Here is a 27,677-nt window from a genome sequence, read left to right on the forward strand (position 1 = left end):
TGTATGTGTATCCGTTAGTCTGGCAGATGGCAGAGTTCATTCTCAGTCTGCGCCGTCGTCTTCCTTGCCGTCCTGTTGTCCCTCACCGCGGTGTCTTGTCCCGGACCGGAACCGGACCGCTATACGGTACAGGAGCAGGACCGGTGTGAAGGGGAGGATCAGCAGGAGGAGAGGGTGTGGAGACAGTCCCATGGAGCGGAGTGCGTCCTCCCAGCCCGGGCTGCAGGACGGTGGCGGGGCGGGGCGGGGCGGGGCTACGACTGGCTGTGTGCGGCCTGAGGGCCGTGCGACTGGCCGGGCGACTGGGACATGTCTCTGCCGATGATCTCGTTCACTGTGAAAGAAACACACAAAACGATTGTAGTAAAAAAGGATGAATTATTATTTATTTTAGAACATGTTATTCTGATTTTAGAATGCCAGGTTGAAAGTGTAATAATAAAGAAACCTTAACCCATTCTGGGCGGGAACCCCTTTTGGTGTTTTATCTAAGCATTATGTTATTCTTTAGCTATTTTTTGAAAAATCGTGAAAATGCGGCACAAATCTTATATATATATTCTTTCAGAGCGAACATTTTTAACTCAAAATCTTTGCTTCTGGGGGGTCCCTGGAACAACATAATTTGAGATTGTGGTCCGTGGCCAATTACATATAATTCTGGGGGTTCTTGACATGAAATAGTTTGAGAACCACTCACATAGAAACATAGCTTTATTTTTTGGAAAACTGTCAGGGTTTAGAAGACATTTTGTAGAATCTGGTGTCAGGTCTAAATGGGTTAAACAATGTTAAACTCACTTTGCCAGTCACTTTCTGCATGCACATACCCTCTATATGGCTGCCACGAAAACAGTCTATTGCGCATGGAAGTCATGCTCTTATTAGACCTGGTCTACTTTAACCACTTCAGGCCTCGAAATTTTAAAAAAAAAGTTTTCTAAATCATGACAATTTTCTGAAAGATTTGAGGCACATTTTAACGATTTTTCAAAAATAGCAGATCTACAAGTTCATAGCGCGCCACTCGGTGGCGCGCTATGAGCTTGTAGATCTGCTATTTTTCAATAGCTAAATTATAACATAATGTATGTAACGGTAACCACCAAAAGGGGTTCCCGCTCAAAATGGGTTAACCACTTCCAAACTGAAATCCTATATTTTATAGGCGAACAATTTATAATGTAAAAACAACAGAAAACAAAAAAAAACACAAGCTCACGATATTGTGAGCTTGTAGATTAGCTAGCAATTTTCACAATTCACCATACAATGAAGTAAAGTATAGAGTGGTTTGTAGAGACGTTTGCTTGAATTACAACAGTGTTTGTTGGACAAACTTCCTGCCAGCAGAGGGCGGTGGTGTATCACTCTCAAACTGCCATGCTTCTCTGGGCTAGAACACAAGTTTAAAGGAGACACCAACTGGCAACATGCAAAAGGTCACAAAGTCAACCGTTTTGACATGACATCTGCTTATTCACCATCGACACACACACCAGAAGAGAGAAACCATTTAGTGGTTGACTGCGTGCGTAACTCCTGACCTTCGTGTCCGGGGGAATTATTATTATTTTTTTTTGTACCATTAAATTACCACAACACACTGACTCCTATTGAACCCGGTCCTCCACGGACCGCCAAGCATCTCGAGCTGTCCATGACTTCATGAGAGCCAGTGGTGGAAGGGAAGAACTCCAATTTTTTGGACTTAAGTAAAAGTAACAGTACCACATTGTAAAAAATAAAAATAAGTTATTAATTATTATGAATAAAAATCTGCAAAGTAACTAACTAGTAACTAAGAGTACTACAATTGGTAAAAAATGGTAAATGGTGCATTTATATAGCGCCTTTATCCAAGGCGCTTTACATAGATTGTGCATTACATTCACCCATTCACACACACATTCACACAGCGATTGCGGCGGAAGCCATGCAAGGTACCAACCAGCACATCGGGAGCAATTTGGGGTTCAGTGTCTTGCCCAAGGACACTTCGACATGTAGACAGGAGGAGCCGGGATTCGAACCCCCGACCCATGGATCATTGGACGACCTGCTCTACCTCCTGAGCCACAGTCGTACATTTACTTATTTACTTGATTACGCACTGATTGGAGCTTTAAGGCAGGATAGTACATCTCCTGGTGCATGTTATGGAGGTATGTGAGCGTGTATAAAACTAATCCATCTTATCTATAAATGTACCATATAGTCTCTGTATGTGTGTACGGCTGTAATGCACGAAACTCGAGAACCGTTCGCCTCAAACAACGTCTTGATCACATGACTATGGAGAGCATGTGTCTGTCCGTCCGTCCGTCCGTCACAGACGGACGGACGGACACACGGACGGACGGACGGACACACGGACGGACGGACGGAGTGCAAAACATACCCTCTCCCCATGCCTTCGGCCTGGTGGAGACAATAATGGGACGTGTGTGGGGTCAAAAGCTGTATATAGGAGGCCCTCAAAAATCACACTTGTGTGAAGTGAGGGGCGCCCACTGTGACATGACCACATGACGTCACGAGTGGTGGCCTGTTTTTCTATTTCTTTTTTTGGGGGGGCTTTCAGAATTCATGTTCTCAAAAAGCACAAGTATCGTCAAGTCTGGATGGAGGAGAGCCATTGCAGGGCTCACAGTGATTGTGCAATTACTCTGCCAGCCAGCGTCCGTTTGGAGCCCCGGTATTAAATAAATAAGGGAGTGCTAGCTCGCTCGTGGCTGGCTGGCTGGGGCGCTCACGTCCGCTTTGAGCCAACGAAGGAACACAACCTCCCAACAGAGGGCTGATTGTTTGGAAGGCCATTTTCTGTTGACACCACTGGGCCCCACTGTGACTCAGAGCTCCACCACACGGTGGGGAGCCAGTAAAAATACAGCCATATATATTAAATTAACTTCAAATGCCATGCTCCCCACGGTACACAGTATATATACATCGTCGTTGTCGGGTGGAGGAAACCTTGTATGTCCAAAACGCTTACTTTTCAGGAAATAAAATAAAATAAATAAATATTCGTGCTCCAATGGGATTCTATGCAGTAATTATTTAGTCAGAATAGCCCGCTTAAATATTTAGAAAACCCACAGAACCACTTTCAAAATAAATTGATTGACAAAAATAGCTCACAACGCGATGTTTTTTCGGCACATTTGTGAGCTTGTGAATTGTCTATTTTCGATACTTTGTCTTGTATATAACAAAGTACGGCATTTATTTGCAGAGAGAGAGAGAGAGAGAGAGAGAGAGAGAGAGAGAGAGAGAGAGAGAGAGAGAGAGAGAGAGACTTTCATTTGTCTGGTATTTGTGGAAACGGTGCTAAAATATGTTCCAGGAGTAGACCGATGTGAAATATTGTGTTATTTGTTGGCTTGGTAAATGATGACTTGTTACTCTGTCCTCCGTCAAATGAAAACCTGTCCTGAGAAGAGCTGATCTACACGAGCTCATGTGATGGTGTATTACATTAAGCATCATGTGGGACACAGTCGTAGCAAGTCCTACAGGAATGCCAATCCCTACTCTCCTTCAAAACCGCGCTCAAAGCATGTACAGGTGGCTGCAATTCCAAAACTGGCCCCAGAACCCCCCCTTACTCTTTTGATTTCTAAACGTTTATATGATATTTTTGCATAGTACTGTAATTTGTATTAACCCATTTTGACCTGAGATCAGATTCTAAAAATGTCTTCTACATCCTGACAGTTTTCTGAAAAAGCTACGTTTCTGTCAGTCGTTCTTCGATTTTTCAAAAATAGCAGACCTACAAGCTCGTAGCGCGCCACTCGGTGGCGCGCTACGAGCTTGTAGATCTGCTATTTTTCAATAGCTAAAGCATAACATAATGCTAACACCAAAAGGGGTTAAATGTTCAGATGAATCGAATATGAAGGACCCCAATGGAAACAAAGCCATTGACTTTCTTTCGAGTTATGAATCCTCATTAGCAGACCTTGTATTGAACTGTACTTTCCTGTGCTTTTTTTTCCTCCTGCAAACTGTTAAATAAGGTATTCAATCAATCAATCAAAAACAGGAAGGACAGGAAGCCGGCTTTACAAATTAGTTTGGTGCTGTGGGTGGGCTGCCGGGGGCGCCTGTCAGACAGACAGACAGACAGACGTGTCCGTACATGACCGACAGAATAACAAACTCTCCAATGGATTCCTCTCTCCATATTGCTTCATATTTATCCACTAGGTGTTGTGAGATTATAGATCTGCTATTTTCCAGCATGCAAACAGTAAATGGTGCTGTCTATAGAGCGTCGCAGTCCCGCCCCCTTTCATGACGACGCCAGGCCCAGGAAATAATTCCCAATGCATTTTTCCCATAGACGTTTCAAAAAGTATTTATTTAAAGAACTTTTAAGCGTCGTACGAAGCCAACTCGAGTCGTGACAAATCATGACAATAAACACAATATTTTGGACCAAACAAATAATTACAAAGAAGAAAAACAAGAAAAAAAGTGTTGTGTTTTATCGTCATGATTTGTCACAACTCGAGTTGGCTTTGTACGAGGCTTAAAAGGTCTTTAAATAAATACTTTTTGAAATGTCTATGAGGAAAATGAACGGGGGTTTAATTTCCTGGGCCCTGGTAGGGGGCGGGACTGCGACGCTCTATATAGCATCTATTACAATGTGCATTACATTCACACTCCGACCGGTGGAGGAAACAATGCAATAATACACCAACCTGCTCATCGAAAATAGCAGACCTACAAGCTCGTAGCGCGGCACTCGGTGCCGCGCTATGAGCTTGTAGATCTGCTATTTTTCAATAGCTAAAGCATAACATAATGCTTAAAACACCAACAGGGGTTCCTGCTCATCGGGAGCAGTTGATGAGGGCTCCGTTTTTTGGGACACTTTGACACTAAATCCAGGGGGGGATCGAACCGGGAACCTTCCGGTTCCCAAAGCGGCCCGCTCTATACCTCCTGCTGCCCTCCATCAGTTCTAAACCAGGCTATAATTACTGACCACTTGTGCAGCTGTGTTTTTGCCATCATCACACATTCCCCCAGGCTATACAGATTCACTCGATACTCCCAAGTCAATATCTGATGAAACAAGATGGTTCAATATGGTTCAAACTCCCAGTGGCGGAAAGTAACTAAGTACATTTACTCCAAGTACAGTTCTCAAGTAACAATTTGGCTATAGCGACGCGTTTTGAAGCCGACACTTTTTGTATTTTTTACTCAAGTACAATTCTGAATACAGGCCTTTAACTTGTACAGAGAATTATTTCTTCATTGTGGTATTGATACTTTTACTTAACCCATTTTGGGGGCGGGAACCCCTTTTGGTGTTAGCATTATGTTATGCTTTAGCTATTGATCTACAAGCAGATCTACAAGCTCATAGCGCGCCACCGAGTGGCGCGCTACGAGCTTGTAGGTCTGCTATTTTTGAAAAATCGTGAAAATATTGGCTCTGAAATATTCTTTCAGAGCCAAAGTTTTTAACTCAAATCTTTGCTTCTGGGGGGTCCCTGGAAGAACATATTTTGACATGGGGGTCGGCGGCCAAGTACATATAATTCTAGGGGTCCTTGAAATTAAATAGTTTGAGAACCACTGACATAGAAAACAAAATTCAGGGTTTTTCAGAAAACTGTCATGATTTGAAGACATTTTTTAAAATTCGACGTCAGGCCAAAATGGGTTAACTAATACATTTGAGTGCTTCTTTCACCACTGAGAAACTCCCTACTGAATGAAACGGATGACGAACGCCTATTAGTGTTAGTGTTTGATGTGGAGAGACGACGTGTATTAACCCATTTAGGCCTGACGTCGAAAAAATGTATTTTTAAAATGTCTTTTCTTCTGAAAAACCTCATGTTTCTATATCCGTGGTGCACAATATTTCATGTCAAGCACCCCAACAATTATATGTAATAGGGTTCTGGCCCCCCATCTGAAAATATGTTGTTCCAGGTACGCCCCAGAAGCAAAGATTTGAGTTAAAAACGTTTTAACTCAAACTCAAGATTTGAGTTAAAAACAAATTTGCACCACATTTTCACGATTTTTCAAAAATAGCAGACCTACAAGCTCGTAGCGCGCCACTCGGTGGCGCGCTATGAGCTTGTAGATCTGCTATTTTTCAATAGCTAAATTATAACATAATGTTTAAAACACCAAAAGGGGTTCCCGCCCAAAATGGGTTAATTAAAATGATATGAAAGGATAATTGAGGCTGATCATAAACATGATCTATACCCACATTGCTAGGTCATATAAATCAATGCACAATGAAAACAACCCCTCTTAAAATGAGAATGAAAACATACCGAGTGAATTAATTAACGTATTGCATCCTGGCAAACAAAACAAAACATCATTCCTCAGTGGTTTCTGCCAACAGCGTTTAAAACCATAGACCATATTTCAAATGAATGACATATTTAACAACAGCCTTTAAAACCATAGACCATATTTCAAATGAATGACATATTTAACCACTTTTTCAACTTGGTGCCCATATTTTTGGGCATGTCATTCCAGGGGAACATTTCAATTAGTTTCCCGGCAATTCTCCAAAAACTATATGAGAAGAGCAGATCTAGAATCTCACAGCGTGTAGCATTTGCAATGCGTTGTGTGAGCCGTGGATTGGCTATTTTATAGCTTTAGCCGAGTATTAAAATAGGGATTAAGAAGTTGTTATCTGTCTAAATAATTATGGAATATTTAAAGGTGCTGTTATTTTTTTTTCTAAAGACTGAACTGTTTGTTCAGTCTTTAGAAAAAAAAAAAATATATTTTAAGGTCGGGAAAACAATTTTATCCAGTCAAGAGAGAGAACGCAAGAGAGGAAACAGAATAAACAAGTGAAATTGAAGCGAAACAAATAAATGAGCAGACGAATTTGAAACTGGAACAATATCAAATCTCAACTGCGCTATGAGCTTGTAGGTCTGCTATTTTTGAAAAATTGTGAAAATGTGGCCCAAATGTTTCAATATATTATTCTTTCAGAGCGTTCGTTTTTAGCTCATGTTTTTCAGAAACCTGTCAGGATTTAGAAGGCATTTGTAGAATCGTTCCCAGGTCAAAATGGGTTAACAAGACACGTTTTAAGTAACCCCAAAAAATGTCACTTGTAGCGGTTTTAAGTAAATCATATTTAAGCAGATAATAATGTCATATTTAGGAGCATTCGATAAGAGATCGGGGCAATCAGTGACAGGTGAGTGGTGTTCTTGTAGCAGTTAAAGTTTCTGTCCGTGGTGGCGTGTATGGTGTGAGTGGGTAAAATTTTTGCACAGTGTGTGTGTATGTGTGTGTGTGTGTGTGTGTGTGTGTGTGCACGCATTGTGGTGTTTATTTGTGTGTGTGTGTGTGTGTGTGTGTGCGCGCGCGCGCATTGTGGTGTTTATTTGTGTGTGTGTGTGTGATGTGACACATGAGACCTAGAGCCACCGTCACTCACATCATCCTGTTAGCGTGGGAGGACTCTTCCTCTGACACACACACACACACACACACACACACACACACACACACACACACACACACACACACACACACACACACACACAAATACAAGTATAAAGTGACCAAGTAATGGAAATACTCAACTAAGTAACTAAGTACCTATTCAAAGTATTACTCAAGTACTATTGAGTAAATGTACTTATTTACTTTCCACCACAGGGACTGAAGGCGACCGGACTGTCACACACCGCCGAAGTGTGACCTTGCACAACAAAATGGTTCAAACGGAAGAACATACATCTGGCACAGTCAAATCCTCAGTGTTCATTGATCCATTTGTAACTCTGAGAGGGTACAAAATGGTCCATTTGGTTCCATTTTGTACCCTCTCAGATTTGACAGTTATGCGTTGCTGTTGCCAGCTACAGGCCAACACTGAGTGGGAGGTGGCAGCCGGCAGACATCTGGAAAAAAAAACATCACATTGCTTCACTTTTTTTTCCGCTCCACATCTGTACCTGTCCATTCCACTCATTTTCAACATTTTACTATGTCATTAATATACCTTAAAGCTGTTGTGTGGAAATAAATAATACATAAAAATTCCCCCATTCTGTGTTTCCTAGAACTGGAGGTCTGAAAAAAATAATTAACATGGTGCAAAATGTTGAAAATGAGTGGAATGCCCCTTTAAGTCATGTCAGAACGAGGCCGTGGCCACATTGAAAAAGGTGCTGTAAGTGAAGTTTATTTTGACTAGAAAAAACACGCATTTTGGGCGGGAACCCCTGTTGGTGTTTTAAACATTGTTATAATTTAGCTATCGAAAAATAGCAGATCTACAAGCTCATATTCGCCACCGAGTGGCGCGCTACGAGCTTGTAGGTCTGCTATTTTTGAAAAATCGTGAAAATATTTATTTCAGAAAACTGGAGCATTTCATTTTGAGGTCAGGCCTATAGCACCATATTCTGATAGTAACCACTGCGTTGTTTGTTCAGAAAACAAGGGTCTCTTTCCTGTCTCTTCAGCTCTTAGTGAACTGAAAATAAAATGTTCAGGCCGAGAGAGAGAGAGAGAGAGAGAGAGAGAGAGAGAGAGAGAGAGAGAGAGAGAGAACTCAATACTAGAATACAGGTTGAACAAGTGGAATTGGACGTGATTAAAAACAGCAGATCAACCGTTCCGATTAGCTGTCACAGCCCTAATTGAGTGTATAACCACAAGGAAGATTCTTTTAAAATCCCTTCTTAAGCCTGATTTATGCTTAGTTGAGTGCCGGTGTTGGCATGTCGTAAATAGCAGATCTACAAGCTCACAACCCGTCACATTCGTGACGTGTTGTGAGCTTGTAGATCTGCCATTTACTGCGCCTTATACACACAACTAAGTGTAACTGAGGCTTCACATGTACGGACCCCTTTTCCACCGGTGGGGGATCCGGTTCAGTTCAGAACCAGTTTTTTTGTCCATGAGCCAGACCTCCAAAATTGGAACGTTAATTATGAATTGAGTGGGCAAAACCATACCTATATTAAATTGTCAATATAAGTAAATTAATATATGAATGATAACGCTTCCACAGTAGTAGATTTTTTCATATTTTCCTACATAATGCCTAATTTGCATATTTAAATGTACAATTTCAGAAAATGTGTAATACAACAAATCATTGTCCTTGTCTAAGTAATCAACTGGGGAAGTTTCACGGTGAGAACTATTAATTACCTTTTTACCTATTCACCTATCACCTCTAGGCCTACTGTATGTGAAAATTACAAAACGGGGGTGATAAATATGAAAAAGCTATACTCCTGTGGAAGTGTTCATATATGAATTTACTTATATTGATCCTATAAACAATTCAATATAGGTACTCCGTGTGGGGGTCCCTGGGGGGGGGGGGGGGAGTTCCAGACCCACAGGAACGCACCCAGGGTGCCGGTCCGATTCCGGCGAGCCGCCCCGCGTCCGAAACGGTTGAGAAATGACAGAGTTACCGTGTGGGGGTCCCTCTACTGTACCCTCTACTGTACTGTACTGTACTGTCACTGTACTGTACTGGCACACCCAAAATCACCATATATACAGTTAATATGTGCGTGTGTGTTTGTGTGTGTGTTAGGTTGTGAAAAACAACCATGCTGTTTTCATGCTCAGACGCAGCCAGGCAGGCACCCACACACCCACACACATAGTCACTTAAGGAAGTGGTTGCACCACTTAAAAATCGTGAAAATGGACTAAAAACTGGTTCTGAACTGAAGCGGTTCCCAAGCGGTGGAAAAGAGGCCATAGAGGCATGATGATGATCTTCATTTGTCAGACTCTCCTGAGTCTCCTCCTGTGCAGCTGGGGAGACTCACTATGCAGCTGTGTTTTAGGTATAAATTTAGATTAGGAATATTTTAGGGTATTCACAAATAAATATATTAATTAATTAAAAGACGTGTGTTTATTTTTGCAGTGATTTTCCATGCGATCATTCTCCCGACAGACCGACTTCACAAAAAGACAAACACATACGGTAGATAACCCCAAGGGTCATTTGGTCTGAATACATGTGCGTGTACGTGCGTATAGACACACACAAAGGCACGCACACACGCACACAGCTTATAAGGTTGTGCCGAATGTCCACAAAATAAGATCTAGGTTGTGATAGTTCTTAGATCATCTGTTGTTTCACTCAAGGCGGTCGATTGAATCCTCTTTCATCGTTCGTCTTCTAACAAATCACACTAATCACTGAAGTAACTGCAAGACAAGCTGAACTGTCTGCGATATTATGTGCAGACTGATTTACGATCAGTTAAGTGAAAAACTATTGGAATCAGACAATACTATAATAATAGCCTATGGGGTTTAATTTGGCTCTGATCATTTCAAAGAGCGGATGAAGAACACAGCATAATAAACCACCAGTCAGTCAAACAGATTTACGTGGCAGACGTAATAGTTTCATTCAAGACTGAACTGTGAAAACAATCAGACATCCAGAAGTGAAAGAGCGGTTTGAGTCGACAGCTCAACCTCTGACCAATTTCGTTTTGTCGATACCGGTTTCTCACGTTTACTGGTAACCGCTCGAAGACAGAAGTGATTATTCAGCGTGTGCCTGCTTGTGGTAGTAGTGTTGTCTTATGTCATGTGTCACACTCGCCGAAAATAGCTGATCTACAAGCTCACTGTGCTGTGAGCTTGTAGATCAGCTATTTATAGTTCAGGCAGGACAGGAAATCCTCTGTGAGGATGACTGAGTGGGTCTCCCTATAGTTGTGTCAGAATAGGCGAGGAAGGAAGTGAAATGTCACAACATGCTGAACTTTATGTGTCGCTCACCAGAAATCAATACTTTATTTCTGTGTCGAAACAGTTTTCTGAAAAAGCTATGTTTCTATGTCAGTGGTTCTTTGATTTTTCAAAAATAGCAGACCTACAAGCTCGTAGCGCGCCACTCGGTGGCGCGCTATGAGCTTGTCGTCATCATTTTTCGACCGCGGTCGAGATCATGGATTCCACAATGCTTACGCCAGACTTCCCGATCCTTCATTGCCACCCCTAGTTCCTGCCTACTGAAGCATGTGTCCCTATAGCGATGACATCAGGGAACGACAGTTTTCTACCTCTGGTCTGCTTTGAGGCAGGACTCCAGAGAAGAAGAGAAGATATAACCTCATTGTCAGCTCTGTAGCAGTGGCCGGCAAACTGCGCTCTTCTGGATCGGACTAGTGAAGAAACACGGGGAAGGTTGCCGTATATTAGATAGATTAGTCGATGGGTGGCTCTTCCGAGACAGATTTTGCGCTCTCATTAGAAGGCGGGTGTAAGTGCCATCCAACCGATTCTCTTGTTTCTTTGAAAGTGTCCATGTCTCGGAGCCATAGAGTAGAATCGGCTCAACGGTCGTGGTACCAATAGTGTACCACTATTGGAGGTAGTGGTACCGTGGAACCACTACCAATAGTGGTAGTGGACTAGTGGTGTTGGAGTACTCTGATTTACTCAGATCTTTTACTTAAAGGGTAAGACCACTTTTGTAGAGGTTTGGGTTGTGTAGTTACCTTGCCATGATGTAACTCCAAATGTGGACAAGAAATCAAAAATAATTTCTCCAGTGATTAGAAATTGATAATTCAAAATATGCTCCTCATTGACTTACATTGTACGCTGAAACAGCTCTCAAAGTCACTCTTTTAGTACGTAAACAAACACAAACAAAGTTGTTTCAGACAATATAGAGCAACACCAAAACTCATGTGGTTTTATTTCTTCATAAAAATGGTAACTTCCTGTTGATTTTACTATATGAAGATCTGGATCCGGATCTATGGATCCAGTCCGGGTTTTCTTCTGAATAAAAATGGACAAATCAACAGGAAGTTAACATTTTTATGAAAAAAGAAAACCACATGAGATTTGGTGTTGCTCTATATTGTCTGAAACAACTTTGTTTGTGTTTGTTTACGTACTAAAAGAGTGACTTTGAGAGCTGTTTCAGCGTACAATGTAAGTCAATGAGGAGCATATTTTGAATTATCAATTTCTAATCACTGGAGAAATTATTTTTGATTTCTTGTCCACATTTGGAGTTGCATCATGGCAAGGTAACTACACAACCCAAACCTCTACAAAAGTGGTCTTACCCTTTAAAGGGGCATTCCACTCATTTTAACATTTTATCATTAATATACCTTAGAGCTGTTGTGTGAAAATAATAAAAAAGGCCCCCTATTCTGTGTTTCCTAGAACTGGAGGTCTGAAAAAAATCATTAACATGGTGAATCACATCTTGATGATGTCATCAAGATGTGTTTCACCATGTTAATGATTTTTGTGTTAATGATTTCTCTAGGAAACACAGAATGGGGGGACTTTTTTATTGTATCCACACAACAGCTCTAAGGTATATTAATGGCATGGTAAAATGTTGAAAATGAGTGGTATTCCCCTTTAATCCATTTAGGCCTGACCTCAAAAATAAAAAAAACGTCTTCTAAATCCTCCGATTTTTCAAAAATATCAGACCTACAAGCTCGTAGCGCGCCACTCGGTGGCGCGCAGTTTATTCAGACAGTATAGAACGGCACCAAAACTCGTACTGTTTTATAATTAAAAAAATGTTGATTTTGCCATTTTTTTAATTGGGAAAACCCGGACTGGATCCGGATCTTCAAATAGTAATTATCAAATATATTTCTATTAAAAAGTAACTAGTAAATAAAACTTTCAAGTAATTGTAGTGGAGTAAAATGTAGAATACTGAGTAGAAGTGGAAAAGGGGGGACCATATAGAGAAGATGGCCAAAGACAGATGCAAGTGGAGGAACTGTGTTGCTGCCCTACTATGCGCCAGCCGGCGTAATGGAGATAAGTAAAAGTAAAAGAAGTGGAAAAATCACACCCGTGTGAAGTGAGTGGTGCAACTCCGTGTGGGGGACCCCCCAGGAACACGCCCAAGGGGTGCCGGTTCCGGCATGCCTCGCCGCTTCCGAAACGGTTGAGAAATGACAGAGTTACCGTGTGGCGGTCCCTCTACTGTACTGTACTGTACTGTACTGTACTGTACTGCACTGTACTGTACTGTACTGTACTGTACTGTACTGTACTGTACTGTACTGTACTGTACTGTCACTGTAATGTACTGGCATTGCGCACAGATGGTGAAAAACAACCATGCTGTTTTCATGCTCATACCCAGCCACCCAGACACCCAGTCACCCACCCACACACATAGCTCCGTAAGGGAGTGGTTGCACCACTTAAAAATGGACATACATGTACATACAAAATTGCATGCAGGTACAGTAGGCTACTTGAGTAAATGCACTTAGTTACTTTCAACTACTGGGAGGGCTTCACTAGTGCTGTACTAGTAGTACTAGTACTAGTACAGTACCAGTACTACTAGTACTGGTACTGTAGGAACACTGGGTATAATTCCCTGGTACGGTCCATTAGTGATGCATGACAGTACAGATTACTCATAATCAAATAAGCAATGAGAGGAAAGTCACATTAACCCATTCAGACCTGACGTCGATTCTACAAATGCCTTCTAAATCCTGACAGTTTTCTGAAAAACCTCATTTTTCTATGTCGTTCTCAAACAATTTCATGTCAAGGACCCCAAAATGTATATGTAATTAGCCTCCGACCCCCATCTGAAAATATGTTGTTCCAGAGACCCCCCCAGAAGCAAAGATTTGAGTTAAAAATGTTCGCTCTGAAAAAATATATATTAGAAATTTGCACATTTTCACGATTTTTCAAAAATAGCAGACCTACAAGCTCGTAGCGCGGCACTCGGTGCCGCGCTACGAGCTTGTAGATCTGCTATTTTTCAATAGCTAAAGCATAACATAATGCTTAAAACACCAAGAGGGGTTCCCGCCCAAAATGGGTTAATCTCCCTCTAGCTGTGGTAGACGCAGATATCAACCCCTGTTACCCTTAAATGAAAAAACACCCCAGTCGAACGCCAACGGTCAAAACAACATCACGCTAATGAGAAAGGAGCTGCTCGACCTTTTCCCATTTCGACTCACGAGGCACGAATGCTGTCAAATCTGCTACATGATGAGTGAATCAATGTGACTCCTGGATCTCGCTCTTTTTTAATTTCCCAGAATTTACTCTGAGCGACGACCACCAGATGATCCAAGGCCCCTACTGCGAATCGTTAGCGTCACGTCTCGATTATGCGAGGGACAACGTTAAAAAAGAGACATACTGTATTTGAAAAGCTTCCCGTAATGCGAAACAGAGCAGTGAAAAAGATGGACAGATGGACGTGCGGTACCGTAAACATGTCTACTGTCGGAATGGAAAACGGGTTGATTATCATAACCCCCGATGACACGTTCAAGAAAATTTCCAAAGTCCAAAAAATCTGGTGGACCGGGCTTTGACTGATTGTCCGATCCAGTGGATGACGAATACGCGCCACAGGCTGGAAAACGCACAAGTGGAGGACAAGGCAAGAAGAGAAAAATAAAGAGAAGAGAATCAAGATTTGGGGCTGATGTCAAACACATGCAGTTTCCACTCGGCATGGTCATGTTAATGACGTACGCGCGCCTTCACGAGGGCCCTGGGTAGGCTACGGCACCAAATATGAGACGTTCGCTGGCTGGTGTGAGATCTGTTTGAGCAATGTGTGCTTCAACTGGACAAACACCGTCCGGTGCATGGAAACAGTCTACTGAAATGTTCCAAGCTTTCTTTTTTTTTTTTAAAGATTTATTTAATGATAATACAGACATCATCATTTAAAACAATGAATTGCAGAATCATGTTCCAAGCTTTCTAAGTCAATCTTTTATCAGTCCTGCATTCTCTCTGTTACTTTATTTTTTCTTTTAATTTTTTGACTGGAGGAGTGAGTGAGTGAGTGAGTGAGTGAGTGAGTGAGTGAGTGAGTGAGTGAGTGAGCGAGTGAGTGAGCTAGTGAGTGAGTGAGTGAGTGAGTGAGTGAGTGAGTGAGTGAGCGAGCGAGCGAGTGAGTGAGCTAGCTAGTGAGTGAGTGAGTGAGTGAGTGAGTGAGTGAGTGAGCAAGCGAGTGAGTGAGTGAGTGAGCGAGCGAGCGAGCGAGGAAGGCACATAAAGTCTGTTTCAGAAAGTCACTCATCTCTGTGAATCATCGGCGGATTTCCCATTTGTGATTATAAGTGATTCAAGAGACGGCCGTCTTTGATGCGGGCCACAGATCTCACCAGATGACCACAGGACCCGCTCGTAGGGAAGAAAACATTTAAAGATGGAGTGCCATGATTTTTTTCCCCACCCTAAAACATGATCATCAGGTCTTATTGTTATATAAGGAGGAAGATTTTTTCCAAAAAAGGGTACAGTATTTGTTATTTGTTTGTTAGTATTTGTATGTGGGCACCCCCCACCAGTTCATTAAGTATGCCTGGTTTGCCTGGTGGGTGGTGATGGGTGGTGATCCACCTGAACTGAAGCCGCACCCACAGCTGTAGTTGTATGAAAAAGGGGGAGGGGTTAGGGGAGGGGCTGATAATGTGATGTCACTATATTACTGTTTTTTTTCATTGGCACGTTTCAGGGTTCAGCCTCCAGGAAAGACCCTAAAAAACCCTAAATACAAAGTGAATACATCATTGCACATAAAAACGACTCCAGGGTGTCACCTCATAGACATATGAAAAACTGGAAAAATAAAAAAAAATGTGGCACTCCATCTTTAAGCACTGGCGACCCGGGCAGCTCAGCTATATGGCCGCCAAAGCAAATGTTTCACCGTCCCACACAAGGACATACAGTAGCCGCTCTACAAGCTCACAACGCGTGAGCTTGTAGGGACCCTGTCATATGACAAAGTATTTAAATAAGGCTCAAGTGTGAAGCTTCATGTTGCCTGGTCCTTTTCACCTGGATTTGAAAACTACAATCACACTCATGCTTTAATTCACACTTACACTAGTTCCATCCTGTTGGTACACAAAGACGGCTATTTGGGGCATTTTATTTTGACGTTTCACTCTGAAATGGAAAGCTGTGTTGTTTTTGAACCAATCAGAGTGTTGCATCCCTTTAGGCTATGGGACGCTACATGCACGACATGTGGAGGTTGTTTGTTTACAAGTCACAGACAGCAAGGCTTGTGGCTTTTTTCTAACCTATGTTTTCAGATACATATTTTAGCGTGCTGAAATACGTTTAAAACTAGTGATACACTGTCTGGATGTCATCTGGAATGAGATTAAAAAGAGTAATTCTGTAATTAAAAACCTGCTGTGTTTGGAGGAATGAGCAGCATGGGAATGAACCAGGTGAATGAAATCAAGATTAATTGTTATTTATGCCGGAATCGACACGTCATCACGCAGCACGTTTTCATTCAAAGGAAGTCATTAAAATTGGATTTTTATGGACTTTTGATATAAAAATACACACAAATTTGTATAGGCTATGCCCATATGATGACCACAGATATGCTCTAAAAGTGTGGAAAAACGTATTTTTCATTTCCCTATGTCTTTAAATATCTGTTTGCACAGAGACTATTCCACAAGAAAAGAACAAGCACAAACAAAAAAAAACATTATGACTAAAACCATGGCACAATACTTGACTCATAGGCTATGGCCAGTTTTCTCAAAATAAATGATAGTTTAGCTTTACAGCACAGCAGCAAAAAAAAAATCATTATTTCTGTGGCTTTAAAATGCAGCATTCAGCAGGGTTCCAATATTATGACCAAGCTAAGTGTGGGTTGCTAAACTAGGGAAGGGTGAGTCAGTGAAGTGAAAACAACAATAGTGTGCAAGGACATACAGACGCATACAAAAATCAACATCCAATAAGCTCTATGCTCCATTGAACCCATTTTGGTGTTTTAAGCATTATGTTATTGAAAAATAGCAGATCTACAAGCTCATAGCGTGGCACTGAGTGCCGCGCTACGAGCTTGTAGGTCTGCTATTTTTGAAAAGTCGTGAAAATGCGGTGCAAATCTTTGTGCGAATGTTTTAAACTCAAATCTTTGCTTCTGGGAGGTACCTGGAACAACATATTTTCAGATTACATATCATTTTTGGGGTCCTTGACATGAAATATTGAGCACCACTGACATAGAAACATGTAGGTATTTCAGAAAACTGTCAGGATTTAGAAGACTTTTTTTTTTAAATTTTGACGTCAGGCCTAAATGGGTTAATACATATATTATAAAACCACTTTGCCCTTCGTAAAGCCTTCACTTGCGCGTCATAACAAATAGTGACTAGTGAAGGTTTTCAATCATCCAGTCTATACCAGGGGTCTGCAACCTTTTTTAACCCATTTTGACCTGAGATCAGATTCTAAAAATGTCTTCTACATCCTGACAGTTTTCTGAAAAAGCTATGTTTCTGTGTCAGTCGTTTTTAGATTTTTTTTGGCGCGCTACGAGCTTGTAGATCTGCTATTTTTCAATAGCTAAAGCATAACATAATGCTAACACCAAAAGGGGTTCCCGTCCAAAATGGGTTAAATGAAGTGCCATTTATTTTCTAGATTGTCAGTGTGCCATATCAACATTAATTAATTTTAATGACACCACGTGAAAAATACATATTTTGATTGTCCACAAATATAAACTTTTTTCCCTTCTTTTTAAATATTTTCTTTCACGTTGTTATGATGATCATTAGAGTCAGGGCAATAACAGGGTTCAGTTTTAATGAATGTAGAATGCAGTATGTAATTTACACACAAATGTGAGGGACTTCATTTATTTGACTGCATTTTTTTTAATAGTTTATTTAAAACCAAAAATACTCTCTCACACACTTGTGCCAGTGTGCCAGTGATCACCCTCCTTTCTGCCAATGTTGGCACTGGTGCCTAAGGTTGCCTAACCTGACTCCGCCAGATGGGGCAGCAGAGAGTACACTGGGTTCCCCCCTCCTGCTCCCATCTGGGAACTCTCAGGCAGACTTGATGCTCCGGCCACCAAACGGCCTGGCCAATCAGCAGCAGCTAGAGGCGGGATCAAGGCAGCACTGTGTATGCCTTGATCCCGCCTCTAGCTGCCGCTGATTGGCCAGGCCGCCCATCTGGCGGAGTCAGGTTAAAGGTTGCCTACCCCTGCTATATACTATACTAGTCGTTCAGCAAAACTTCTGAGGCTGCGACGAAACACGTCAGGTCAGGGACACCATGTGAACAATGGTGCGTTAACACAGGGTAGCAGAGCGACTTATGAAGACCATAAGCATGATATCTCCCCCAGCATTATGTTATACTTTAGCCATTGAAAAATAGCAGATCTACAAGCTCATAGCGCGCTACGAGCTTGTAGGTCTGCTATTTTTGAAAAATCGTGAAAATGTGGTGCAAATCTTTATATTCTTTCAGAGCGAAAGTTTTTTAACTCATATTTGCTTCTGGGGGGGGGGGGGTCCCTGGAACAACATATTTTCAGATGGGAGGTCGGCGGCCAATTACATATATCTTTGGGGGTCCTTGACATGAAATAGTGTGAGAACCACTGACATAGAAACATAGGTTTTTCAGAAAACTGTCAGGATTTAGAAGACATTTTGTAGAATCGTTCCCAGGTCAAAATGGGTTAAATAACAGTAACTGCCTGTCCCTTTCCCTGGACCAGAGACAACATACAAGTGCTCATCAGCGCAGAAGAACGTCCAGGGCTTTCCTCTGGTCCTGCATGCTGCCCCCAAAGCCTGGACGAGTGGCACGAGCCGCAGAACATGACGCAACGCTGGAGCGAGCGCCAACATCAGGGCCTTGGCTGCCGCAGAGACGCAAACCGAACGGAAAGACGACACACGCACGGAGCCCGTTTCCACATGTTTGACGGCGGGGTGGGTTTTGGCGCTGTATGTTTTGCCATGGTCTTTAATGAGCCTTTGGTCGGAGGAGGAGGAGGACGAGGACTGCGATTTTCCTAAGTGGTGTTATTTTTCCTGCTGTTTCAATGAGGGGTTCTGTGTCGTTAATCTGTGCCATGCCTGAGCAGTGGCAGCGTGCGGCTCGGTCTGGCACCGGTCATTCGCACGCACGCACGCACGCACGCACGCACGCACGCACGCACGCACGCACGCACGCACGCACGCACAGTACGGGAGTACGTTATGAATACATTTGTGAGCAAATATGCATGCCCCTGAATGATTTCTTTAGGGTAAGACTTTTACCAACAGGTCTGGGAATCTACTCATGTACAGTGCCGTAGCCAATCACCTGAGCAGGGGTCAGTGCCGTAGCCAATCACCTGAGCAGGGGTCAGTGCCGTAGCCAATCACCTGAGCAGGGGTCAGTGCCGTAGCCAATCACCTGAGCAGGGGTCAGTGCCGTAGCCAATCACCTGAGCAGGGGTCAGTGCCGTAGCCAATCACCTGAGCAGGGGTCAGTGCCGTAGCCAATCACCTGAGCAGGGGTCAGTGCCGTAGCCAATCACCTGAGCAGGGGTCAGTGCCGTAGCCAATCACCTGAGCAGGGGTCAGTGCCGTAGCCAATCACCTGAGCAGGGGTCAGTGCCGTAGCCAATCACCTGAGCAGGGGTCAGTGCCGTAGCCAATCACCTGAGCAGGGGTCAGTGCCGTAGCCAATCACCTGAGCAGGGGTCAGTGCCGTAGCCAATCACCTGAGCAGGGGTCAGTGCCGTAGCCAATCACCTGAGCAGGGGTCAGTGCCGTAGCCAATCACCTGAGCAGGGGTCAGTGCCGTAGCCAATCACCTGAGCAGGGGTCAGTGCCGTAGCCAATCACCTGAGCAGGGGTCAGTGCCGTAGCCAATCACCTGAGCAGGGGTCAGTGCCGTAGCCAATCACCTGAGCAGGGGTCAGTGCCGTAGCCAATCACCTGAGCAGATTTGTGACGCATTTTCACGATTTTTCAAAAATAGCAGACCTACAAGCTCGTAGCGCGCCACTCGTAAGTATAACATAATGCTTAGTTAAAACACCAAAAGGGGTTCCCGCCCAGAATGGGTTAGTTTGTTACAAGAATCACTCTGCTAAGAGTTAATCAAGCAAATCAATAAAATACATGTCTTGGTTGAATGCTTGATTCTGAGTGGTCAATCGCAGTATTCAGCGGTGTGTTATTTCTTGATAACAGACCGATGCTCCGCTCTATAACAGACCGATGCCTAATCAAACCATCGAAGCACCTGCTGCGCCCCGCTTGATTTACAGCCGTTTCCAACATGACAGCCATGTAAACACACACACACAATCATTTACAGCTAAACATTGCTCTCAAAAATGTTTTTGAAAAAATCTTCATTGTTCGACTATATGCCAAAGAAGAAATATATATATATATATATATATATAGCGACAGAATAATGGCTGGATTATAATGGATATCTGCAGCCCTACACCGCTATGAGGACGGCCTGGCGCGCGGAGCTATATTCCTAAATAGTTTGTAGTACAGATTGATATGGACCCAGAGCAGAGCAGCTAGGCCAGTGACAGCTGTGCTACTTTCAGAAGCCTCAGAAACAGACCCTGATTAGCTTGTGCTTTAACCCATTTTGGGCGGGAACCCCTTTTGGTGTTTCAAGCATTCTGTTATACTTTAGCTATTGAAAAATAGCAGATCTACAAGCTCATGGCGCGCCACCGAGTGGCGCGCTATGAACTTGTAGGTCTGCTATTTTTGAAAAATCGTAAAAATGCGGCACAAATCTTTGAATAGGTATATATTCTTTCAGAGCGAACGTTTTTTGAATTCGACGTCAGGCCTAAATTGGTTAAATTTAGACCTGGGTGTGTGTGGGTGCTTGTGTTATGTGTATGTACAGTATGTATATATATATATATACTGTATAAATAGGCGGGTGTGGGTATGTGTACGGTACGCACACATGATGAGTAGACATGTTGTATGTTGTTGTTTATGGAGCAAGCAAAGCATGGTAACATGTCTTTAGGCGTGTGTGGCGTTTACTATGTGGGCTATATCTGTTTTAATGCAACTAGACAGGCATGCATTGCGCACGCACGCACGCACGCACGCACGCACGCACGCACGCACATACGCACGCACGCACGCACGCACGCACGCACACACGCACACACGCACAGACAGACAGACAGACTGTATTTTACCTTTGTTTTTGTGTAACTGTACTGTACTGTATGTATGAGCCTGTGTGTGTGTGTGTGTGTGTGTGTGTGTGTGTGTGCGACATGGAGTGTGAGCAGCAGGTTACTGCCGCATTGCCATGCCCATGGTGTGAGGCAGCTGTGTGCATGAACATGGGAGCACGCACGCACGCACGCACGCACGCACGCACGCACGCACGCACGCACGCACGCACGCACGCACGCACGCACGCACGCACGCACGCACGCACGCACACACACACACACACACACACTGCTCACTCTATTAACTGTGGAGCCCTAATATGTCAGCGCTGTTTCTATGTAAACAACTTTCTTTACTCTGAGATGTCAAGTGTGTGTGTGTGTGTGTGTGTGTGTGTGTGTGTGTGTGTGTGTGTGTGTGTGTGTGTGTGTGTGTGTGTGTGTGTGTGTGTGTGTGTGATTTGGGAAGAGGTCTTGGGAGGTGAGAAGACAGACCGACAGGCAGATGGACAGACAAATTCAAGATCCAATCTCACCACAGGGTCTCTCAGCTGAGACACACACACACACACACACACACACACACACACACACACACACACACACACACACACACACACACACACACACACACACACACACACACACACACACACACACACACACACACACACACACACACACACACACACACACACACACACACACACACACACACACACACACACACACACACACACACACACCCCTCCAGTATGCTCTTGTGTACGTCACAGGGCCATCTGCTAGCTAACCACAGCAGTTTTCTCTAAAGTGACGTTTGTAGTCTCTCATGGTGTCCCAGCACCCCCCCCCCCCCCCCCTCCCTACCCCCGTCATGTGCACACGCGCACACACACACACACACACACACACACACACACACACACACACACACACACACACACACACACACACACAAAGGTGATTCTAGAGGAGAATCAACCTGCCCTGGAACGTCATTAGAGGCAACATTCTTCCCTCAAATTGCAATATTTAAAACGTTCAACATTTGAACAACAAACTCACAACAACACACCACTGCAATATTTGTTATATATTTTCAATTAAGTAAAATGGATGACCACTGGATGTAAAAACATAATTTATACGTGTGAAATGCATTCATATACCATTGTTTCTTACTTATTTATTAATCTATGGCTATTGGTCACAGACCCCCCCATCTGAAAATAATTTGTGTCAGGTATAGCCCCGCAAGACAAAAAAATATTCCAATCTCTTTTTACAGTTTTGTCAATATTTATGGGACGTGTTTGTAGATCGGCTATTTTCAAAAAGCCGATGTATGGGCTGTGTCTCAGGAGGTAGAGCAGGTCGTCCAATGACCCGTGGGTCGGCGGTTCGAATCCCGGCTCCTCCTGTCCACATGTCGAAGTGTCCTTGGGCAAGACACTGAACCCTACATTGCCTCCAATGAGTTGGTCAGTGTGCACTCGCCACCATTGGTGTGTGAATGTGGGAAGTGAGGACGCTGGCATTGACTGTTCGCCACTTCACCTCCCAATGTATGACTGCATGAACCATTGTAAAGCGCTTTGAGCACTTGGAAAAGCGCTATAAAAATGCAATTCATTATTATTATTATTATTATTATTATTATGTAGAGTTTGAGTGGTCAAACTGATTGTGACGCTATACTGTATATATAGAAACACATTTTGCCGGGCATGTGGGGACCCTCTGCAACCTCTTCAAGGACCCCTGGGGGTCCCCAGAACCTATTTTGAGAACCCACTACACTAATGTATAATGTTGTACCTGATTACATTATGTCTGTGTGTCTGTCACATGTGTTTGTTTGCGGTATGGTCTACTTAAGGGTGTGCGTCATGTTACCTCCTAAAAACTCATGGGGCTGTGGGTGATTCTGTTGCGCTCACTAGCTACTTCAAAACATGGCCTACAGAGACAGGCTGGCACAGAAAAAACACACAGACTATTTATAGCCACCGGCTCAAGGGGAGAGAGGGAGAGAGAGAGGGGAGAGAGAGAGCTTGAAGTCCTGCGCTGAACCGTGTCACTCACAAACTTTTCTCACAGTTTCTGCTTCATACTCGGAGCTATCTCAGAGATGGAGACAGCTATTTTCACAGTAGTGTGTGTGTGTGTGTGCGTGTGTGTGTGTGTGTGTGTGTGTGTGTGTGTGTGTGTGTGTGTGTGTGTGTGTGTGTGTGTGTGTGTGTGTGTGTGTGTGTGTGTATGCTACTGTGCGTGCGTGCGTGTGTGAAACAGAGACACACACACACACGCACGCACATGCGCACGCATATAGAGCTTTAATCTTTTAACATTTACATTTTCTTTAAAGAAACATATCACTTTAGCCCCTTTAATGTTTGTTAGCATGTGTCAGCGTGTGAGCTTGCATAAGTGGCCATTATACACCACAGATGAACTCCCAGCGACCGGTCAGACTTTCACACAATGACTTCTTGACACCGGTGTTAATTAGGCTGACCCTTGCCAGCACACACACCATCGCACCTCTCTGACAAGCCCTCACCATGGCTGTTTATTAACCTCCCACCTTCTCCCCGCGGCTCATTTCAATACGCCGCCATGAGGAAGCATACGATCAAAGTGTCAGTGCTAAAGCTGCAAAAAAAAAAAATTAAACCATTTAACCAAAAACCAAAAAAGGTTCGCTCTGAAAGAATATATATTCAAAGATTTGTGCCGCATTTTTACGATTTTTCAAAAATAGCAGACCTACAAGCTCGTAGTGCGCCACTCAGTGGCGCGTTATGAGCTTGTAGATCTGCTATTTTTCAATAGCTAAAGTATAACATAATGCTTAGTTAAAACACCAAAAGGGGTTCCCGCCCAGAATAGGTTAAAACATTTTATCATGTCCTAACTGGGATTCAGAGTACGCTCAAACGCACATATTTGCCGCTCAACTGATACACAATCTCCGCTTGAGCCATGACGGAGAGCTTCAGGACAGTATACTACTTGTCACGAAAGAGAAAAGAAAAACGTCCCAAACATTCTAGGGCGCGGCTGAGCAGTCCAGGCACCTATAGGCCGGTAAATCGCGGGTTCGAGTCCCGAGCCCGTCGGCATTTTGCCGTGTGTCTTCCCCCCATCTCTCTCTCCCCCTTTCCTGTCTAATTACCCTATCAATAAAGGCAAAAAAAAAAAAAAAAAAAAACATTCTAGTCATTAATACAAGTTCAATTTGGACTCGTAACCAGGTTACTTTTGCACCCTCTCTCGACTCGACAAACGGATACCGGTATAAGTGGAACACGTGCTTTCCGACATAGAGAGACAGAGGTTATGGATGACGATAATAAGAGAGAGAGAGAGGTCATGCAGCACCTAAAGTCAACAAGATCCCCTGGCCTGAGCATATGAGGGATAACACACACACACACACACACACACACACACGCGCACACACACGCACACACGCACACACACACACACGCACACGCACACGCGCACAGACACACACACACACACACACACACACACACACACACACACAAGCAACGATAAACAGCGGCGTAATGTAATTAATCTCCGCACTAGAAGCTCTGGCTTGTTTGTGATTACACGCTCCTTCCATTATGATACAGTGAGGGGTTATCGGTGTTGCTATTGTTGCCACCATCATCCGTCATCCAATACGAAAGTCACAGGACCCTGTAAAAAAAAAACGGGCTCTGTGTGTTTGTGTGTGTGTGTGTGTGTGTGTGTGTGTGTGTGTGTGTGTGTGTGTGTGCGTGCACGTGCGCGTGCATGTATGTACAGTACTTGTATTACCATACTTGTCCCATTACCAAATGTCCCCTCAAGTATAGCAGAATTAGCCAAATAGATATTGTGAGGACCATTTTCCTGCATCTCACATCAAGATAAATGTTTGTTTTATATAGATTTTTTTTTAGGCTTTGATTATAGGATTGGACATCTAGAGGTTAGGTTTAGGAGTTAGGAGTTAGAATGATATGCCCGATTCATAATTAGTTGCGTACATGACGCTCACAACGTGTTGCAAAAATGGCATTTATGAAATTGCCCTAAAATGTTACTGTCCTCACAAGTGTATAATTGCTTCCCTGTGAGTGTTTGTGTGAGTGCGGCAACTGTGTGTGTGTGCAACTGTCTATTACAGTGAGACAGATGAAACCTTATCTATCGTCACAATGATGAGGCATCTGCCGCTCCCCTGCCCTTCCCTCCCCCCCCCCCCCCCCCCCCCCCCCCCCCGCCCGTCGAGAGCACAGCAACTGGCCATGTGTATTGTTTTACATTGTCGAGATACTAAATTAGCACTGCGTGTCATGAGGGACGAATCAAATCTGGACTGCCTTCCCCCCCCATCTGAGACCGGAGATTTTGATTTGATTGCACGCGCGCCACGCGCGTGCGGACGAACCCGCAGTCAGGACAAAAGCGACGGGGAGAGAAGAAATACAATGCACGAGAAGAGATGGAAGATTGTAAAACACACAATTAACTCCAGTGTTCATTTATCCATAATGACCCCTTTTGGGGTTAGCATTATGTTATGCTTTAGCTATTGAAAAATAGCAGACCTACAAGCTCGTAGCGCGTAGGTCTGCTATTTTTGAAAAATCGAAGAACCACTGACATAGAAACATAGCTTTTTCAGAAAACTGTCAGGATGTAGAAGACATTTTTAGAATCTGATCTCAGGTCAAAATGGGTTAATTTGGTTCGACCTTTATGCTAATAATGCATAATGCATTTTCATAGCGCTTTTCCAAGTGCTCAAAGTGCTTCAGAATGGTTCATTCATTCATACATTGGGAGGTGAAGCGGCAGACAGCGGACACCAGCGTCCTCACTTCCCACAGTCACACACCAAACCAATGGTGGCGAGCTCACACCTACAGTCCCATTCTGTTGGTCTGTACCAGGCTGACTTCTAGAGGTACCTCTCAAAACCTTTCATGTGAAAAGTACCTCTGGAAGCCACACCTCTGATGGGTGTGGTTTAGCCACCCACTGTGTACCGACTCATTAGAGGCAATGTAGGGTTCAGTTTTCTTGCCCAAGGACACTTCGGCATGTGGACAGGAGGAGCTGGGATTCGAACTGCCGACCTCACGGATCACTGGACTACCTCCTGGGTAACAGCCACCCCCACTATCAGTCACTATCAGACTTATCACTATACTACTCAGGATTTTGACCCTGCACTGTATTTTTAACCCATTTTGGACTGACCTCCAAATTTTAAAGAAATCTTCTAAATCCTCCAGTTTTCTGAAATAAATATTTTCACGATTTTTCAAAAATAGCAGATCTACAAGCTCATAGCGCGCCACCGAGTGGCGCACTACGAGCTTGTAGATCTGCTATTTTTAAATAGCTAAAGTATAACATAATGCTTAAAACACCACTAGGGTTCCCGCCCAAAATGGGTTAAATATAATATTCAATATATCCTGCATCTACGATGTTTAATACTATTCCCCTTTTTATAAACAACACACCAGTACCACATTTTTATACTAGAACACAACCACGACTTCTCAACCGACCGGTTGTCAGACAATTCCACAAAACAGACTTAAAAGACCTGTCGAAAAGCTTTGTCACACCAAGTAAGTACAGATGTCTTTGTGAGAGGTGAAGAACGCTATGATGGAGGATGAACAGACAACAAGGCACCCAACACACTGCCCGACTTGCACAATACAACAAGAAAAACGTTATTTGATGCAACGTTTCGGGTCACTAAGGCCTCACTCACACCTATACATCTAGCATACAACAATGTTGCATGGTAGATGTAAGCAAGTTGTAAGTGTCATGGCCGCCCCAATGCATTTCCAATGGAAGTCACATGGTTTGAACATTTTTGCCTACAAGCTGATGTATGTATGTTGTATGTGTTTCGACTGCCCCCCTCCCCCTCATACGACACGTTTGTCTCTTCAAACCATGTGACCCCCATTGGAAATGAATTGCGAGCTTGCAACAGTCAACAAGTCTCATGCATCAGCTATACAACATTCTGTTGTGACAGTGTGAGTGAAGCCTAAGGCTTCACTCACACCTGCCTTAGACCTTCTTCATGCTTGAAGAAGGTTGTGGTTACCCAAACGTTGTCCGTTCATCGCTGTTTTACTCGTAATCCTAGGGAACGATATCTAATATGCAGTAGCACTTTGTCAAATCTATACAGATCTATTATACATAGGTGTCTAAACTGAAGAATGAGTAGAGAAAGTCTATAGAACCACACAGAGGCTGAACTGGTTCTCTGTACGTACCACTGAAGAACTGCATAACAAACAACATCTTTTCAACTATTAAAGTTAACCTAGAGAACCTTCCAGGTTCCAGACATTTACTGTTTAATGTCTATATTATTATTAGTTTCGTTATAACCAAAAAGCACCCCTGGAGGGGTAAAGCTCACAGCATGTCTATACCCCTTTTTGGGGCGGGAACCCCTTTTGGTGTTAGCATTATGTTATGCTTTAGCTATTGAAAAATAGCAGATCTACAAGCTCGTAGCGCGCCACTCGAACTTGATAGCTTTTTCAGAAAACTGTCAGGATGTAGAAGACATTTTTAGAATCTGATCTCAGGT

The 27,677-nt window shown here is 43.3% G+C and overlaps 1 protein-coding gene across 1 annotated transcript in view; it reads right to left on the bottom strand.

The window, feature by feature from the left end:
- Nucleotides 1–240: 240 nt before the first annotated feature.
- The window catches only part of LOC306920176 (nuclear factor of activated T-cells, cytoplasmic 3-like), a 141,852-nt gene continuing 114,415 nt past the window's right edge, over nucleotides 241–27,677 (bottom strand). The window contains 1 exon segment of the mRNA XM_079496836.1: nucleotides 241–334. Coding sequence (XP_079352962.1) covers nucleotides 255–334 — 80 coding nt within the window. The 3' untranslated portion in view covers nucleotides 241–254.

This window comes from Electrona antarctica (genome assembly GCF_951216825.1).
Source record: "Electrona antarctica genome assembly, chromosome: 3".
NCBI classification, from domain to species: domain Eukaryota; kingdom Metazoa; phylum Chordata; class Actinopteri; order Myctophiformes; family Myctophidae; genus Electrona; species Electrona antarctica.